This window comes from Punica granatum, chromosome 2 (assembly GCF_007655135.1).
Source record: "Punica granatum isolate Tunisia-2019 chromosome 2, ASM765513v2, whole genome shotgun sequence".
In the NCBI taxonomy this organism is placed as follows: domain Eukaryota; kingdom Viridiplantae; phylum Streptophyta; class Magnoliopsida; order Myrtales; family Lythraceae; genus Punica; species Punica granatum.
Genome location: NC_045128.1, coordinates 5279495 through 5298526, shown reverse-complemented (window position 1 = coordinate 5298526; position 19032 = coordinate 5279495). Strand labels below are relative to the sequence as shown.

The 19032-nt window shown below is 38.8% G+C and overlaps 2 protein-coding genes across 2 annotated transcripts; one reads left to right on the top strand and one right to left on the bottom strand.

Annotated features, from left to right (window-relative positions):
• Positions 1-88: 88 nt before the first annotated feature.
• LOC116195179 (protein DETOXIFICATION 46, chloroplastic-like) lies at positions 89-4233 on the bottom strand. The gene is made up of 14 exons (XM_031524168.1): positions 3707-4233; positions 3415-3509; positions 3116-3224; positions 2896-2951; positions 2696-2751; positions 2480-2618; positions 2248-2385; positions 1970-2038; positions 1750-1860; positions 1423-1551; positions 1210-1287; positions 930-1001; positions 762-824; positions 89-609 (listed from the first exon to the last, which is right to left on the bottom strand). Exons 1-14 carry the CDS (start codon positions 4116-4118, stop codon positions 523-525), a joined length of 1614 nt encoding a protein of 537 aa, XP_031380028.1. The 5' UTR covers positions 4119-4233; the 3' UTR covers positions 89-522.
• Positions 4234-12423: 8190 nt separating this feature from the next.
• LOC116197549 (squalene synthase 1-like) lies at positions 12424-16077 on the top strand. The gene is made up of 14 exons (XM_031527719.1): positions 12424-12618; positions 12707-12749; positions 13103-13192; positions 13298-13373; positions 13495-13564; positions 13667-13810; positions 13887-13991; positions 14127-14273; positions 14561-14636; positions 14753-14841; positions 14973-15064; positions 15485-15530; positions 15763-15822; positions 15973-16077. The coding sequence occupies exons 1-14, from the start codon at positions 12424-12426 to the stop codon at positions 16075-16077; spliced, it is 1338 nt and encodes a 445-aa protein (XP_031383579.1).
• The last annotated feature ends 2955 nt before the right edge of the window (positions 16078-19032 follow it).

Below are 19032 nucleotides of genomic sequence, written 5' to 3'. Positions count from 1 at the left end.
ACCGCAACGGTTTGTATATTGTTCGTTTCGATTCGAGTGGTGAAACACTACCACTACGAACTGCTGTTAAAATTAACGAATTATGTAAGGACGGAGTAGAAGACACCGACATCTGACTTGATGAATCTCTTCTGATTATGAATTCCTCCGCTGATTCGTATACTAAAATCAAGTAGAGCGCCCATCCTTGGCCCTGCAGCAATGATGACATGGTGTCTCTCGAAGAGTGTTTGATTGTCTTGATCCGCAGAAGCCACACTTTGAAGGATAACATTACAATATTACATCAACGACCATCAGTGATCCATCTTAATTCAACTAGGAAAGTTCCTTTGCTAGGAATATAATCAGATCTTGAGGATTCATTAATATCGGATGGAAAGAATCCAAGAGCATGAATCCATCCGCCACATTTTCCCTCAAGAGCATGAGAGACCTCGCTTAATTGCCCACAAAAGTTTGACGCTGCAAAGTCCCGCCCAAGCATCGATGCTGCAATCAGGAACTAAAAGCGGTTTTGAGCTACTTGACTTTGTAGCTGCGCAGATCCTCTGCGTATAGGATGCTATTGGGAGAAGCCAGGCGCCGGAGAGCAAGCCAAAATCGGGCCTGGCATTAGTTTTTGTTGCACACTCAGTGACAGTACAAAAGAAACAGTGAGGACAAATGCAATAGAAGAGCTTTATAGGAGCAGTCTAGCTGGCCATTTTGGTACATTGTCTGCAATTCTGAAACAAGGAAAGGCAAATGACAATCCTTACCCATTGAAATGCAGAGAGAGCAAACCAACAGCCGGTCAGGCCGAGCCCTTTACTGCTCACAAACTGACGGTGAAAGGAGAGGGATTAGAACCGAATCGTAAAGATGATCAGTAGTAGTAGTATTCAAACTGAGTTTTCTGGAACAAGAGTCCGCGCAGCTACTTGTACCAGTAGTAGAAGAGCACCCAAAGTGAAGCATCCACTCATTGAAGCACAGATAAACTTGAGATCTCTTCCTGCCTGCATCAAACAAAAGGATGACTCGAAATCTTAGTCTTTACTCTAGGACTTATCTTGGTGTAGTTCAAAAGGAAGGAAGACATCACGTTGATGTAATCAAGGATGTTTTGGTGGTATGTTATAAATTAACATTCAGAAGTTTCTCAAGGGAAAATTGTGGGGGGAAATTGTCATTGGCACCTAGAAAATGACATAAACTAGAATATACCAGCAGTGTTCCCTCTAGGCTCTGTGTTGGGGGTGTCACAGATAATGCGATGAAGAACGGGATCAGAACCTTATGCATCTGCATGACAATGAGAAGGAAATATCGACAGCATTCAGATAACTTCAATAAAGAAACGGTTTTGGCAGGGAGAACAGTATGCTGTTTAACGAATCACGCAGCATATGATCGGAACACCGAAATGAACAATATTACCTCTTGAGTGACTGCGGGATCACTCGTGAAGATGTTGGGGAACCACCATGGAAAAACTGCTCCGATGCTTGCTATCATGAGTCCAAGTATAAGTCCGACGATGAACAAAGACTTCAACAATGCCCGAGCCTGTTTGTCACAGAATAGAAACATTCACAGCAGTTACGAGAACGAAAAGAGGCTCATCAAAAGTACTGAGATACTGAGATAAACTAAAATGTTGTGATGGTTTTCATCAGATCTGCGACGCATATGTAAATTTTGAACCAACTTCTACTGACGATCTTTTAGGTACCGGAGTCATATATTTTAACCAAATTTACGTACCTTCACTGGACTCCGGTTTACCCCGTAAATTAACTCAGGCATAAAAGATTGTGCAGTCTGAGATAGAGGCTCACCCCACACTGTACCCATGCCGTAGGTTTGAATCATGACCTAGTAGATTATGCCACATGTTGGATTCATAAAGAAGAATTATGAAAATCATGACAAGCCAAAGAAAGGATGTTGGAATATTGTATGCTGTGGGCTATCAAATAAGTACCTGGTGAGCAGCTGCACTGACTGTGCCCATAGACGTGGCAAAGTATATGAGAAGTGCATAAAAGGCCACCTGAAAAATCGATTGTGTCGTTGATCAAATGAAACCAACTATGCTACTGGCATTCAGTAGCTGAAAGATGACACCTGTTGGGATCTTTGGCTTACATAGAGCTTCTCAAAGAGTATTAATACAAAGGGAATTAATTGATTTGTTAAATCCTTCCAAGTTGAACTTGAGCTAGGAAATTTAAAGGAATTCTGGTATTGAATCAAACGCACCCTCGATGTCTTTGTTATGAAGAAAGGAGCAGCAATCCCGAGTATCAAAAATAGTTCACTGGTCGATGGTACAGAGAGAGCAAATGCATTATATCCTTTATCCTTCAGAGACGCAATCATCATGTAAGCTGCAACAACCTAGAACACGAGCTGTTAAGCAAAACTGCATTATCACTAGTGCTCAATTTTGGGACGATCAATAATAGTAGATGACTTGGTTATTCCATGGTACCTGTGAGACCGTTGTCGCCCATGCTGCACCAGCTATGCCAAAATGTAGTACACTGCAGAGGACTACGTCTCCGATGCCGTTTACAGCAGTGGCAACAGCAAGTGCCTTCAAAGGGCCCCATGAATCTTTCATGCCGAGACTGAACAAACCAGACTCAATGCATTTATATTGATTAATCCGTTTAGTGGATTTATGAAAGTACAAGAAAAATAGTACCTCGCACTTTGAGCAATACATCCAAGCATGACAGCGGGCCATGCTAAGCCTCGAATCTACCAATCAGAAGCATTTGATTCATATTGAGAATAATAAGATCATCTCAACTTTTCTTTTTTGTACAATTAGTTCTTCTTAACCAAAAAGACCAGGACCAATCTTCATCTGATGAGAAGAAAGACGAAAGGTAGAGTACAAACCTGAATGTATGTGTTTGCTGCAGGGACGATATGCAGATTTTTTGGACCGACAAAAGCTGAAAAAACTCATGACAACAAGAAATCATAAGTATCATATCATAGACAAGTGCTTACTCCCTTTTTTTTTTCGCATTTTATCCACCAAGAAAGATTACAATAATATGCATCACAAGAACAGTAACTGAGGAGGATATGATAAGGAAAGAAGAATCTCCGCTACCTGTTAGTGCCCATGAACCAAAGAATTTGGTGAAGAAAAGCATCAAGAAACCACAAGCTAACCCGATGAACAGTAACACTGAAATTTGATACTGCACCTTATTCTTGTCCTGCATCAATACAGTCCGTTATAGTGACGTGGCACGGGCATTTCTATCAGTTGGCATATGATATGATCCAAGTAAATCAATTGAAATGTTGTGGCAGGGAGTGTGACTAACTTCCATAGCACTCCAATTCATTTCCATTCCTGATGTATCATAATAGCATGACCATATTACTGTTGTTGAGGAGAATAACCTGTCCGGCAAGGGAAGTGGCGACCATATTGGAAGTTGCAATTGAAAGGAACATAAACCAGTAGCCCATGTAGTCGCAGATAACCGTTCCCGGACCTAGCCAGCAGAATGTGATCACAGTACGTCTTAGCAAAATTTCAAATGCTTCAATTACCGAGTACTTTTTTGGTGAAAATAAAATTTATAAAATTGAAAATGTTACAAATATAAATGTAGCTCTCTATGCAACACTAATTCCTTGGCGACCAAGCAAACAGAGCATTCACTTTTACAAGAAGAAAGAGATTTATTACCGAGAGCAGCGAGCTCCAGGGAGCTTCCCCGGCCAATGACTGCTGTGTCGATGAGGCTCATGAGCGGCCCGCAGACCCACAGCCCTGTGGCAGGCCCTGCAAACTTGGCAACCTTCTTCATCTGATTCCACAGGCCCTGCTTGGACAGCTGCTCCCTTAACTCCTCCTCTGCAACCACCACGATGGTCTCGTCCTCAACCTCGAGCTCAAGAACAGGAGCTGCATCCCTGCTGAGGCCAATGCAGGCGGCGATCCGATGACCCTTCAGGAGGTTCGGCCTGAGGGAGCAAGCTGACTGGTGGATGTGGCGGAGGAAGCCTCGCGGAGCAAGGAGTCGAGGCTGGGGGTGAGAGACGATGCGCTTTCGAGGGAGCATATTCGGGGAACGGGTTAGGCTCTCGCAGAGCTGCATTTTTTTTTTTCCTTCTTCCTTCTTTCGGTGGGGTTGAGACGGAAATATGCATAGCTTTGGAGAGGGAAAGTTTATGAAGGGAATAGATCAGGAAGAAGGAGAGGTAGTTTGTCGGGTGCGTTGACTCTGGTTAGACCATGCTCCGGGAGCATGTCAGCCCAGTGCAGCCAGAGGCGCATTGGTCTTGGTCCGATGATTCGTGAACATTTTCTTTTTAAATTTTAATTGTTTAACTGAACGGGACGGATCCAGGATTTGGAACGAGAAAGCAGTACTGCAGGTATTACCCTGTACGAAGTTATAGGAGCAAGCCAATGATAAAATAATCCTCTTATCTTATACGAACGGTCCAATCAGGTCATCTATATTAAATCTAACGCATTCATAGAGATTATTTCTCACTACCTCCCAATAAGATATGGATCTGAGAGTCGAGACCTCAACCGGAGAAACAAACTATATGCCCCGTTTGGATTCAGAATTAATTGATTTTTGTAAGACGTAAATTTAATTAGCCTTAATAAGTCACAAAATTGAACGATAATTCAAATAGCTATTCGGACAAATAGAATACTATCAAATTAACTTAATTTCATTAGTATAGGAACTTGGAAATTCAAACCGAAACAAAGGCGAAACCGAAAGATACGAGAGAGAGCCGAGTCCTGTGTTAGACACAAACCCCTTGAAACAGAATTGTCCCCTCCTGGGTGCTTGAGGTTACGTGGACAATCGTTTCCCAGGATAAAACGGCAACAAGCGAAGCAGCAGCACAAACAGCAACGCTTCAGCGAACTCGAAGAGAAGCGTGAACACTTTTGAGGTCGAATTTTCTTCTTGTTTTTCAATCGGCTATAGGAAGCAATGGAAGGCAGGAGACTTTTTCTCTTGTTCTCTTTCCTTTTTGCCGTGTGCCCCTTTTATAGACTATGGGTTCCATCCGTTATATGACTCTTCATATTCTCCATTTATGGGGAATAATTCACATATATTCAATATACATGTTAATGACATTTGATTATTCATGAATGCAATCCATTCATTTCTTGTAACCGCCAAGAAAATCAAGAGTCATTAGCTCGTGAGCAATTTCCTCATTCACCCATTAGCCATAATTTCCAACAATCCCCCACATGAATGGAAATTGTTTTGTTTCGACTCGTAAATAGTGTTCACCAGTTGAACCTGTATAGGATAGGTAGGTGTCACCACCCTTGAACCTTCCCTTGTGAAAATGCATGTACTTTACTAGCAGTCCAATAGACACGATGTCCTTGAATTGTTCTGCTGTTTTGTGTAAAGATATTACACACCTCACACAAGATTCAACTAACTTCCTTCGGTTCTCATAGTTGTGTCCTTTTTTTTTTTTGCCATGGAACACCGTTCTGGTTCTGCGAGAGTTTCTGAAGAATTAAGTCCATAAAAATTCTCCTCTAAAGCGGCCTCACTTTTCTCTCACATAGGTGATTTCACATATCATTAAAGCAATTTAGATTGCTAGCCTTATCCGTTTATCACTGTTTCATCAAGGAATGGTCCAGGGATTTTCTCCCCTACAGTGATTTGATTCGGTTCTATAACTTGGTTGTCCCATTGAACCTAGATCTTGGGATCTCCAGTCAGCTAGGTTGGGTGTCCGCTATAAAACCTTTCCTCTAATGGACTTTAGACCCATTCCCTTTGACAACTTCTCAAACTGCTCTTTACTTAACCCTTTGGTTAGCGGATCCGATATATTATCCTTTGACCGCACGTAGTCAATAGATATAATTCCAGTTGAGATCAGTTGTCTAATGGTGTTGTGTCTACGACGTATATGTCTAGACTTACCATTATACATATTACTTTGTGCCCTTCCAATTGCTGTTTGACTGTCACAGTGGATACAAATTGGTGGCACAGGTTTTTCCCATTGAGGAATGCCCTCTAGAAAATGGCGTAGCCATTCAGCTTCTTCTCCACATTTATCCAGAGCAATAAACTCAGATTCCATTGTGGACCTAGCGATAATAGTTTGTTTCGAGGACTTCCATGAAACTGCTGCACCTGCTAGTGTGAACACATATCCACTAGTGGATTTTGAATCCGTTATATCAGATATCCAATTCGCATCACTGTATCCCTCTAGGACAGCTGGATATCTAGTATAGTGCAGCCCGTAATCTCGAGTGTATCTAAGGTATTTGAGTACCCTGACAATTGCCTTCCAATGGTCTCCACTCGGATTACTCGTATATCTACTGAGTCTACTAACCGAGTATGCAATATCAGGCCTAGTACAACTCATCAGATACATCAGACTTCCAATGACCCGCGAGTATTCTAACTGAGAAATACTCTCTTTTCTATTCTTTGATAGATGAAGATTATTGTCTATTGGAGTCTTTGAAATTCCAGAATCATTTTTGGTAAATTTTTCCAGAATTTTATCTATGTAGTGTGACTGACTCAAAATTAGTCCATCTGATGTTCTCATGATTTTAATTCCTAAAATCACATCAGCGAGTCCCATATCTTTCATATCAAATCTTGAATTCAACATATTCTTCGTAGATTTGATCATTCTGTCATCACTACCAACAATGAGTATGTCATCCACGTAGAGACATAAAATGACGTAACCATTTTCTGTTTCTTTAATGTATACACATTTATCACACTCATTGATTTTAAATCCTTTGGAAATCATTGCATTATCGAATTTTTCGTGCCACTGTTTTGGCGCTTGTTTTAACCCATACAATGATTTGACCAATTTACAGACTTTCCTTTCTTTTCCTGGAGCCACGAACCCCTCGGGTTGTTCCATATAGATTTCTTCATCTAAATCTCCATTTAGGAAAGCTGTTTTCACATCCATTTGATGAACTTCCAAATTACGCAATGCCGCAACTGCAAGTATCATCCTAATGGAATTTATTCTTGTCACAGGAGAATAAGTATCAAAATAGTCCAAGCCTTCCTTTTGCTTGTATCCCTTAATTACAAGCCTGGCCTTGTACTTATCAATGGATCCATCTGCTTTCATTTTCCTTTTAAAGATCCATTTGGATCCTAAGGGTTTACAACTAGTGGGGAGATCCACTAATTCCCAAGTGTGATTTCGCAGAATCGAATCAATTTCACTTTTGATTGCCTCCTTCCAAAGAGGTCCCTCAGAGGAATTTACTAATGACGTAACCATTTTCTGTTTCTTTAATGTATACACATTTATCACACTCATTGATTTTAAATCCTTTGGAAATCATTGCATTATCGAATTTTTCGTGCCACTGTTTTGGCGCTTGTTTTAACCCATACAATGATTTGACCAATTTACAGACTTTCCTTTCTTTTCCTGGAGCCACGAACCCCTCGGGTTGTTCCATATAGATTTCTTCATCTAAATCTCCATTTAGGAAAGCTGTTTTCACATCCATTTGATGAACTTCCAAATTACGCAATGCCGCAACTGCAAGTATCATCCTAATGGAATTTATTCTTGTCACAGGAGAATAAGTATCAAAATAGTCCAAGCCTTCCTTTTGCTTGTATCCCTTAATTACAAGCCTGGCCTTGTACTTATCAATGGATCCATCTGCTTTCATTTTCCTTTTAAAGATCCATTTGGATCCTAAGGGTTTACAACTAGTGGGGAGATCCACTAATTCCCAAGTGTGATTTCGCAGAATCGAATCAATTTCACTTTTGATTGCCTCCTTCCAAAGAGGTCCCTCAGAGGAATTTACTGCTTCAGCATAGCTTTGTGGTTCATTTTCTAACAAATATGTCAGAAAATCATTCCCGAATGATTTTTCAATTCTAGCTCTTTTGCTGCGTCTAGGTTCAATCTCTTCATCCGAACCCTGCCTTTCATGATCTACGTCATGAAGTCCATCATTCATAGTGCACGAGGTTCGTTTTGATGAACTCGATACCTCATTCAATTTACATGGAAATACATCTTCAAAGAACGATGCATTCCTTGATTCCATTATCGTGTTCTTGTGTATATCGGGAATCTTAGATTCATGCACAAGAAATCGATAAGCACTACTGTTATGTGCATAGCCAATAAAGATGCAGTCCACCGTCTTAGGACCGATCTTTACTTTCTTTGGTGCCGGAACGACTACTTTTGCCAAACACCCCCACACTCGCAAGTGGTCGTAGGATGATCTCCTACCTCTGAATAATTCATAAGGTGTCTTTTCCCTTTTCTTTCGAGGCACCTTATTTAATAGGTAATTGCTTGACAATATTGCTTCACCCCACATATTTTGAGGTAATCCTGAACTTAATATCATCGCATTCATCATGTCTTTCAATGTGCGATTTTTGCGTTCAGCAACACCATTCGATTGAGGTGAATAGGGTGCAGTCACTTCGTGTATAATTCCGTATTGTGCACAGAATTCCCCGAAAGGCGTTACATATTCGCCTCTTCTGTCACTCCTCAATCTCTTGATTTTCTTGTTGAGTTGATTCTCAACTTCATTTTTATAGAGAACAAATTTCTCTATGGCCTCATTTTTGCTTTTCAACAAATATACGTAACAGTATTTTGTACTATCATCGATAAAGGTAATAAAATAATTATTACCACCTCTTGTTGTTGCGAACTTTAAATCGCATACATCACTATGAATTAGATCTAGTGGCTCGGTGTTCCTTTCAATCGTTTGAAAGGGTGATCTTGTCAATTTTGCCTCAACACAAATTTCACATTTGTGCCGTGAATTAATTTGGAATGTAGGTATGTGATTCAAGTTAATTAATCTACGCAAAGTATTATAATTAACATGACCTAGTCTTCCATGCCACAAATCAGGAGACTCAATCAAATACGCAGAAGAACCAGAATTCTTATTGATTATGGTCATTACATTGAGCTTAAAAAGCCCGTCACATACATATCCCTTTCCTACGTACATTCCAGACTTGGACAGAATAACTTTGTCCGACTCAAAAACCATTCTGAACCCATGTTTGTTCAGCAATGACCCGGAGACTAAATTCTTTCGAATCTCAGGTACGTACAATACATTGTTCAGAGTCAACTCCTTTCCTGAAGTCATCTTTAAGACTACCTTTCCTTGACCTTCAACAGCAGAATGGGCAGAGTTTCCCATATAGATCCTTTCCCCAGTGACCGGTTCGAGCATAGAGAACAGGTCTCTATTTGAGCACACATGTCTGGTGGCACCGGTATCAAGCCACCATTCCTTTGGGTTGGACCCAATGAGGTTCACCTCTGAAACCACAGCAGATAGGTTGATGTCTGCCACATCTCGAGCCATTTCATTGACCACGTTTGCTTCATGATCCTTTTTCCTTTTTGGGAGCCTGCAGTCAGCAGATCTGTGACCTTTCTTGTCACAGTTGAAGCATTTCCCTTGAAACTTGGGCTTGAAGACTCCTCCATTCGTACCCAGCTTCTTCTTGCCTTTTTTGTTCTTAGAGCTTTGCCCTTGCTCCATGACATTTACCTTAGCAGCAGGGAGGATGAGATCCTTTCCGGAGTTTTTATTGTCTTCTTCAATTCGAAGCTTGACAACAAGATCTTCCATTGTCATCTCCTTTCGCTTATGCTTCAGATAATTCTTGAAATCCTTCCAACCAGAAGGCAGTTTCTCAATGACAACAGCCACTTGGAAGGATTCACTTAGAGCCATTCCCTCAGCCTGAATCTCATGTAAGAGCACTTGCAATTCCTGCACTTGACTCATTACGGTCCTTGAATCCACCATTTTAAAATCGAGGAATCGTCCGACGAGAAATTTCTTCGCACCGGCATCCTCTGATTTATATTTACGGTCCAAGGATTCCCATAGTTCCTTTGCCGTCTTAAACCCCTGATAGACACTATACAGGGAATCATGAAGACTATTCATGATATAATTCCGGCAGAGATAGTCGGAGTGCTTCCAAGCGTCAACCGCACTGAGAGCCTGCACATCTGACTCCCCCACAGATAGGGTTGGAGCATTTTCAGTCAAAAATCTTGCAAGGTTCAGAGTTGTGAGGTAGAATAGCATCTTTTGCTGCCACCTCTTGAAGTTCAACCCATTGAACTTCTCGGGCTTCTCGACATGGTTCACAGGGACCATCGAGGGAGCAGCCACGTTTTGGCTAACCAAATGGTTAGGCAAGATAGGAGCAGGGCCGGAGCCAGTAGTCTGGCTTCCGTTGGTCGTATCTCCATCGTTCCCCGACGCCATTCGAATCGTTCAAATAACAAATTCTGTTTCAAGATTGTAAGACGTAAATTTAATTAGCCTTAATAAGTCACAAAATTGAACGATAATTCAAATAGCTATTCGGACAAATAGAATACTATCAAATTAACTTAATTTCATTAGTATAGGAACTTGGAAATTCAAACCGAAACAAAGGCGAAACCGAAAGATACGAGAGAGAGCCGAGTCCTGTGTTAGACACAAACCACTTGAAACAGAATTGTCCCCTCCTGGGTGCTTGAGGTTACGTGGACAATCGTTTCCCAGGATAAAACGGCAACAAGCGAAGCAGCAGCACAAACAGCAACGCTTCAGCGAACTCGAAGAGAAGCGTGAACACTTTTGAGGTCGAATTTTCTTCTTGTTTTTCAATCGGCTATAGGAAGCAATGGAAGGCAGGAGACTTTTTCTCTTGTTCTCTTTCCTTTTTGCCGTGTGCCCCTTTTATAGACTATGGGTTCCATCCGTTATATGACTCTTCATATTCTCCATTTATGGGGAATAATTCACATATATTCAATATACATGTTAATGACATTTGATTATTCATGAATGCAATCCATTCATTTCTTGTAACCGCCAAGAAAATCAAGAGTCATTAGCTCGTGAGCAATTTCCTCATTCACCCATTAGCCATAATTTCCAACAATTTTAACTTTAACTTTAACTTTAATTCAACACACTACACAACAAAAATACACATTTTTCAATTCAAAAATTTTAACTTTAACTTTAACTCAACACACTACACAATAAAAACACACGTTTCCCAAGTCAAATTTATAATCACATCTCATTTGTTTTTTTCCACAATCAAAATTAAAATCAAAATCAAAGTAACTTTAACTCTGAATCCAAACGGTCCGTAACCATCTGATTCAATTTTATGCAGGTTTTGCTTTCGTTTTTCCTTTACTACAATGATTAATTTATTTCACTCCGAATTTGGTTGACTTCATATATATTTTAACGAGAAGAAGCATGAGATGCTCACCTACAAGAGAAACAAATTTCATGCATGTTTTTATTTTTTTATTTTTTATTTTGGCCTGAATCATGGATGGATTCATGCTTAAGTATTTACATACTCTACATTAATTAAATTTAAATGGTACACACATTACCCTCGATTCCAAAAGATGTCTACTTCATTATATTGCTGAGACCATAAATATAATAAAAACAAAAAATCCCTCTCTTTTTTGTATGACAATTCTATCATAAATTACAGTAGACATAGATCGATAGTTCAATTCAATTTTTTAAATAATTTTATAATAGAAAAAATGGAATTAGGCACATGATGGGCCTACTCGGCCCAGCCCACCACAACTGTGCCCATCCCAATCATGATGAGCCTAGGCGGCCCAGCCCAACGGACGCCGGTGCCGAGTAAGCGAATGGTTGCCGGCATCCGCAGGATGAGGGGAGGTTATTTCATGCCAAGTCCATGAGGCGAGAGCCGTGTCATCTTTAGCATTTCTTTCCCCAAACTTATATATTCCTTACCCTTGAGAAAGCTTAGAGAGGGGTGAGAACGTAGTACAAGTGAGAGTAAAATTGTATGTTCGCAGAAATAACAAGCATGAAACCGGAAATCGGGGACGGAAGGTGTTCCTCCCTAGCTAACTTCTGCAAATACGAGACTCGAAGGCGTCAGTGATCCTCCCATTCTGGAAAGCGTAATGCTCTTTGTTTCGCTCCCAGAGCCTGCCAGCTCTTTGCTCCAACTCGATCTTCGCATACCATTCTTTTCTTGGAAAGTCTATATAGACACTACGTTGCTAAGGCTCTTCTATAAATCAACATGAAATTTGACCCATAAAATAGTCTAAACACACGAGTTTTTTCGTATTAAATAGTGTAGAAGATTATAATTCAATATATTTTTACCATATATAATCAATGTTCACGTAATACTGATTTTCAGATAAAATTTTCTGTACATGTTTACGTACTGCCTACTTAGCCACTTAATTTACTGCTTGGAGATCGCTTCTAGCATGCAGGGGATAATCAAACATCTAGTCATCTAACGATGGTTGGTCATTCAATTCTGGTGGCATGTGCACGGAGATATGTTGATGGACAGTTTGGTAGATATCCTGAAGCACCCGGAGGAAATCTGCCCATTGATAAAATTGAGAATGGTGGTCCTTGGAGCAGAGAAGCGAACCCTTCCTCAGCCACATTGGGCATTTTGCTATACTATCATGAGCAAGGTCGCCCGCAGCTTTGCCATCACTATTGTTCAGCTGGACGAGACGCTGCGGGATGCTGTGAGTAATCGATTTCACCTGCTTTCTTTTTTACAAAAAGATGAACAACAGATGATTTATATATGTTTTTGTTGGTTGTATGCAACAGATACTGATATTCTACTTGGTTCTTCGTGCACTCGATACTGTCGGTTCGTTTCTCCAATCTGAAACTGTCGATTCATTTAGTCAATATCATTTCTATGTGGATCTTTGGTTCAGTCATTCGTAGTGTTCACTTACCAGTAAATGATGATAGAAGCATCGACCCTCTTCTCCCGACCATTATTACGTGTCGTCTTAAATCCCGAAAACAGCTTTAGTTAGAAGTGCTATAATATTTACATTTTCTTCAGTATTCTCTTGCATGATTTTAAAGTGACTCGAACTTAGGTCATCCCCAAAGGAGTCACTACCTTTGACTACGAGGACAACTCTATTGGCTTTATTTAGATTGAACAATCAGTGTGCTCTTTGATGTTTTTAACTTTCTCCTTTTTGACAGAGGATGATATGAGCTTGTCTTCGCAAGTAAAAATACCGATCCTCAAAGATTTCCACGAATACATCTACGACCATGATTGGCACTTTGTGTGTGAGCATTTCCATTTCCAAAGGGGAAAAAAAAATCGTCCATCAATGTATTTTGAGCTCACAAAATTGCCTGCATTGTGTTCTCACGCTGTCGTTCTGTTTGCAGGTGGTTCTTCTGATTGCAGAGTCCTCATGGACCAATTCCATCTCGTCCGGAAATCCTTCTTGGAGCTCGATAAAAGGTTGCACATGAGAAATGTCACTGGAAGATTACATTGCTCTGTCTCTCAATATTTCCGAGCAAGCTTGACATTCAGGTTGAGGTTTGAGTTCTGTAGTAATTACATCTTTTAGCATTTGCAGCCACCAAGATGTGATCAAGGATATTACCAGAAGAATGGGAGCAGGGATGGCAAAATTTATAGACAAGGAGGTTCGGTCAAATTTCCATTAAATCCGATCATTTTGTTAGAAGCTTTCTGCTCAATAATTAAGTTGGAGAAATCTTCAGACTCATTTCGGTTATCTTTCACAGGTTGAGACGATCGATGACTTGAATGAGTATGCCCACTATGTCGCTGGACTTGTTGGGGTTGGACTCTCGAAAATCTTTCATGCCTCCAGTATAGAGGACTTATCTCCAGAATATCTCTCCAATACCATGGGTTGCCTTCTTCAGGTACTTAATTACCGGACTTACATTTTTGCTTTAGCCAGTTATACTCTCTAGTGCTCCCGCCATCCCTCTTTTGCAGAAAGCAAATGTCATCCGTGACTATCTCGAAGATATAGAGGAGATTCCTAGGCCGCGTATGTTCTGGCCTCGTGAGATTTGGAGCAAGTATGTGAATAAATTGGAGGTATGTACGTACATCTCTTTCTTAATTTCGAGGATAACATGATAATACAGTATACGAATTAACAGATTTCGTTTATTTACTGAGACTTGTTTCTTCTAATAAGGATGGATCTTTTATTGCTTAAAATTTTTCCAGGATTTGAAAAACGAAGAGAACTCTATTGAGGCAGTCCACTGCCTAAACCACATGGTCACGAGCAGTTTTGTCTATGTGGAAGATTGCTTGAAGTACTTGTCGGCATTGAAAGATCCTGCTGTCTTTCGATTCTGCGCAACCCCGCAGGTCCATTTACGACATTTGCACATCGTGCATTGTGATTGATCAATTGATTTATTCAGAATATGCTCAGTTTGCAAAGTACACAGTAGCATTTGTTCGGGAGTGTTTCACTGACAATGCAACTAAGGTTCCAGTTTGAATATCGAGGCCTAACCTTTGTATCTGATTTCATGCTTGCTTGTCATTCTCGTATTTTACGTTACCTTGTTGATTTTTCTGAATCAACAGATAGTCTGACAAATAAGATTGAGTTGCATAAGCTTATCTTTGCATTTTCGTATGATGTTCAGGTTATGGCAATTGGAACATTGGCGCTATGCTACAACAATATCAACGTCTTCAGATCCAGAGTGAAACTGAGACGTGGTAAATTTGTTTTGCATTTCCTCTAATCTTCTTCTTCAATTCAACTTTTTGCCCTATTTGTGATTTGTGAGGAATTTCATCTTGACATTGCCAGTATGTCTTCAATATATATATAGGTCTTATAGCGAAGATCATCGAGAGAACAAGAACGATGTCCGACGTATATGGTGCCTTCTTTGAGTTTTGCAGCTGCATGAAGTCTAAGGTGCTTCAAAGTCGTCTTCATCGAATGTGCAAATCTATTTATTTTTCTTCCGTTTACCTATTTGTTACAGTCACTTTTGCTCAAATCCTGCAAAAGAGCAAATTATGCCAAACTACTAAATAATGTCGTAGGTCGATAAACACGACCCAAATGCAAGTAAAACAGAGAGCAGACTCGAAGCTATACAGCAGATCTGCATCAACTCAGGAATGCTAAATTACAGGTGGGTCTATAAAATATATGTATGCTTTTAATAAATTTCTGGCAATGAACGACCGGTTTCATCTTTCTTTCTATATGTTTTTTGATAAATCATTATAGTGTAGCGCTCTTAATGTTGCGATAATATCGCTAATGGACCGTGTTGTTGTACAATTATCTTTGCTGTGCTTATCCTAAACCGTAATATCAGAGTTACCGTTACTGCACTTCTTCTTTTGTGGCTTGCGCTAAATTGCCGCGTTACGCAAACCGAACCGCCCAAATATCATATTCTTATAGGCCTTTCTCAAATTCTCCTCTCTTCAAAAGTCCATGGCCATCCCCTCGCAAAGCCCGAGCTCATCCCACGAGAAACCTCATACTTCTAAATTCCAATTTATGATTCCTCTGATGATTTATTTGTTCTCTAATTTCTCTTCAGGAGATTTTACATTATGAGGAGCGAGAAGGGCTATGATTCAGCTCTGGTTAGTTTCTGCTGGCTGTATTATTTAGAATTACTGTTAATCCTTCATTTGTACCAAGCATAATTACCGTCGCAGTTGAAGTGACTCCAAACTACAATTCCCGGCAAGCCCCGATATATAGAGTTACTTATTAGGCTAAATTATCGATTCCCCTAGCATTTTTTTGATGAAGTCTTCTAACTCACCAGCATGATTTTTATGAATTCATCTTTGGTTTTTGTTCTTACTGTAGATTGCGGGACTATTGGCGTTTCTGTCGATCTTTGCTTATTTATCAGCCAACCATCTACTTGTATATTGTAAGTAAAAATATTTGTATTGGAAAGTGAAAGTTCTATACCATGAAATAGTTGGATCATATATTATTCTTTACTAAAATTAATACCGTCTTAAAAACTTTGATAATTTTCCGTTCATTGATTATATTGTTTCATTTGGCTAGGAAATCTTCAAAGAGCGTCCAGTCACGTCAAGGCTTCATACGTCTTCAGGAATGAAAGGAAACACGAAAATGCTACTGATGATAATCAACATCAGAGCCTTTTGATTTCATGTCAAGAATAGAGTGTCAATGCACTGATCCCTTTAATTTCTGATCCTATAAGTTATAGTTTTTCATGTAAAAATATTCGTAAGACAAGGTGCTAGAAAACAAAAGTTCGTAATTTTACATGTAATTATTCTTTACTTTACTACTTATTGGTGTCGGCACTATTTTATCCGATTCCGGGGACGGGTAACTATATATGCATGAAGCTCATACTATTCTCAGTGAAATAAATAATAAATTATCTTTTTATTAGCCAATAACTAATTAGAAAAGAAAACGATGAATTACCTATAAAATCAATAGATTTTATCTTATTTTATACTATTAGTTAAGCAAAAGTTGATTTTATAATTATCACATTTTTTTTTATAGAATGTGGTTTGAAAAGTTGAAAGTATCCATCATTCTTAGTTTAATTATGGTACAATTTAAAATAAAATAAGGAGTTAAAGAATAATATTGTCCATTTAATAATACTAGATGTAGGGTCCGCGCGTATGCGCGGATTAGTATTGAAAAGATGGCTGACCACTTATGGCATAAGCTTATAAATGATATAAAATGTTCACGAATAACAAAGATTCATCCGTGATTACATTATAAGAAAGTTGATATTTAGCTATGGTTTTTTTAATTAATTCTATTTCAATTAAAGTTCTTATGTTGGTTATCAAATAGGTTGATGATATGCTACAAAATAGCTAACTAAATATTTTATGCTTAAAAAAAAGATTTTCGTAGTTTGTAAAGTATGAAAATTTGTGCTTTATTAATGTGAATATGCTACGAACGCGTATAAACAAATAATTATTTTTTTAAAATTTTATTTTTAAGACTATATTAGATGAATTTTCATCTTAACAAATCAAAGAACTTTTAGAATTTCATGATGATGATGTGACTCAATAATGCTATGCCATTTTTCGCATCATGATTGGTGAGAACTTCAAGAGTCACTCAATCATAAGCCACTTACTTCCTACGTGACATTGTTCGGCACATCGTTCCGGCTTTTATAATTATATATAGATTCTCCCCTTATTCTAATCTCCCACGTGTCAACTTTTTATTTTGCTCTGAAACTCTCAACCCACATTCAGTCACTTATAGATTTTGTTTCTTTTCTAAAATTTATCCATTTTTCTTATCCTCAACTTTTTGCTTCATCTTCCATATCAATATGCGTATTGAAACATATCATTATCATTGGAAAGCAGCGTGCAGTTTTATTTAAATTCATGTCATATATGCAAGTTCAAACTTACTAATTCCATGTGCCTTGCGTCTCGTTGACGAAATACAATTTCGTAATACCATATTTGAGACGAATGTATATAGTTGAATCACATGTTTAAAATTTGATTTAAAAAATCACAACATTTTATTTTGTTCCCACATGAAGTGAAACAGCTAATTTTATCATTATCTACTGACGAGAAGAGTCTCATGTGGCTCCATCCCTGTTTATACTTGAGGTCCGCTCAAAATTCCACTTACAAAATCACCAATAAAACTATTATTCGTTTCTACCGCTACATCAGTTCCACGTTATCGGGACATGAAATTATCAAGTGTTTCTCCCCCACTACACAACCTGTTTTCAGCCATAAGAAATTTAAACATCAGATTTTCTTGTCTTCCATCTTTAACTCAGGTGAGTATTTTACATATTTTATGCTTGATTTTCGTTTTTTGGTGTACATTTTCTCCTTGGTTTCATACAATTATCTCCCTGCACATTTTACCATTTGATAATTTTACGTGTTGGAAGCCCTTTTTCTTTCATTAATTGTCTTGATTAATGATTGCCCAAGCATGGTAATTATATTTCCTAGAACACCGTTAATCATCTTTTTCTTTTTCCATTAAAATTTTTCGCTTAAATTTTTATTTCTCAATTCTATTAAAGTTCATAGTGTCTATTCCATCAAATCCATTGTTAATTTATATCACTTGTAATAAGAACGTTAAACACAAATTTCAACTCATATGAAAATTTCTCATTGCACTGACATGATTTTTTTTTGGGTGAATCCACTAATAGGATCTTAATTCCCCTTATTGCACACGACCAAACTTATATTATATTCATTTCTAGCATAATATGTGTTGTGAACAAACTCGTGATGACACTCTTTTGCGTGACCAATTGTGTGCGAAGCTTCCATATCCTAATATCCGCCTTCTCTACATTCTTCTTCTCCTCCTCTAAAACCAAAAGTGATAATGTGTTCGATCATAACCACCATTTTTTCTGTCATATACGTATTTACTTCTTTTCATGTGTCTGTTGGCCTTTATGTCGAATAAAATGCTATGTGCAATTATTCATTAGTTTTTCTTCACCGAATAATGTAAGATAATGTAAGATATGGGAAGCACACCAGTATCTATTAATTTTACCGAATGTGGAAAAGTCTTATGGAAACATGAGCCAATTAACTTTTATGTCAGCACAATAAGTACGAAGGATAATGTAAGATATTGGATGTACTCTGACCAAGCATTAATCTATCTATCGATCTATCTATATATAGTCTAATATAACTAATCATGCTCCCATCATAAAGAGACCCTTATTTCAATAATTAGTCCCGTTAAGTTGAGAAGCAAAGTCGTCCCGTTAGGCTCAAGCCCAAATTCAAAAGATTTCACCGAGCTCGAGCTCACCGATATTCTTGGAAGAGTTCTTAGCTAATCATCCACCTGTATACATCTTCAAGAAAAATGCTGCAGGCTCCGATTCAGCACTGCCGAATGCCTCACTCGGGACATCTTTGCAGTTTCTCAAAAAACCCATGGAAGTTTACAACAAAGAGACGGTCGACGGATATTTCTCTAAAAACCGTTGAAGGAAAAACAGTTTTTGACATCTCCAGCCATTCATGTGGCTTGGCCAAGAAGAAAAGGATCATTCTTATGGCATATGCAGAAAGAGGGAGAGTGGCCGTG

Bases quoted from the DNA above. Each gene is read 5' to 3' on its own strand.
- LOC116195179 (XM_031524168.1), bottom strand. From the start codon at position 4,118: ATGCAGCTCTGCGAGAGCCTAACCCGTTCCCCGAATATGCTCCCTCGA. The intron at 1,552-1,749 runs GTACGTAAATTT...TGTGACAAACAG, and splicing joins TAAACCGGAGTCCAGTGAAG to GCTCGGGCATTGTTGAAGTC. The intron at 1,288-1,422 runs GTAATATTGTTC...ATTGTCATGCAG, and splicing joins ATCCCGCAGTCACTCAAGAG to ATGCATAAGGTTCTGATCCC.
- LOC116197549 (XM_031527719.1), top strand. From the start codon at position 12,424: ATGGACAGTTTGGTAGATATCCTGAAGCACCCGGAGGAAATCTGCCCA. The intron at 13,992-14,126 runs GTATGTACGTAC...AAATTTTTCCAG, and splicing joins AGTATGTGAATAAATTGGAG to GATTTGAAAAACGAAGAGAA. The intron at 15,823-15,972 runs GTATATTGTAAG...TCATTTGGCTAG, and splicing joins TATCAGCCAACCATCTACTT to GAAATCTTCAAAGAGCGTCC.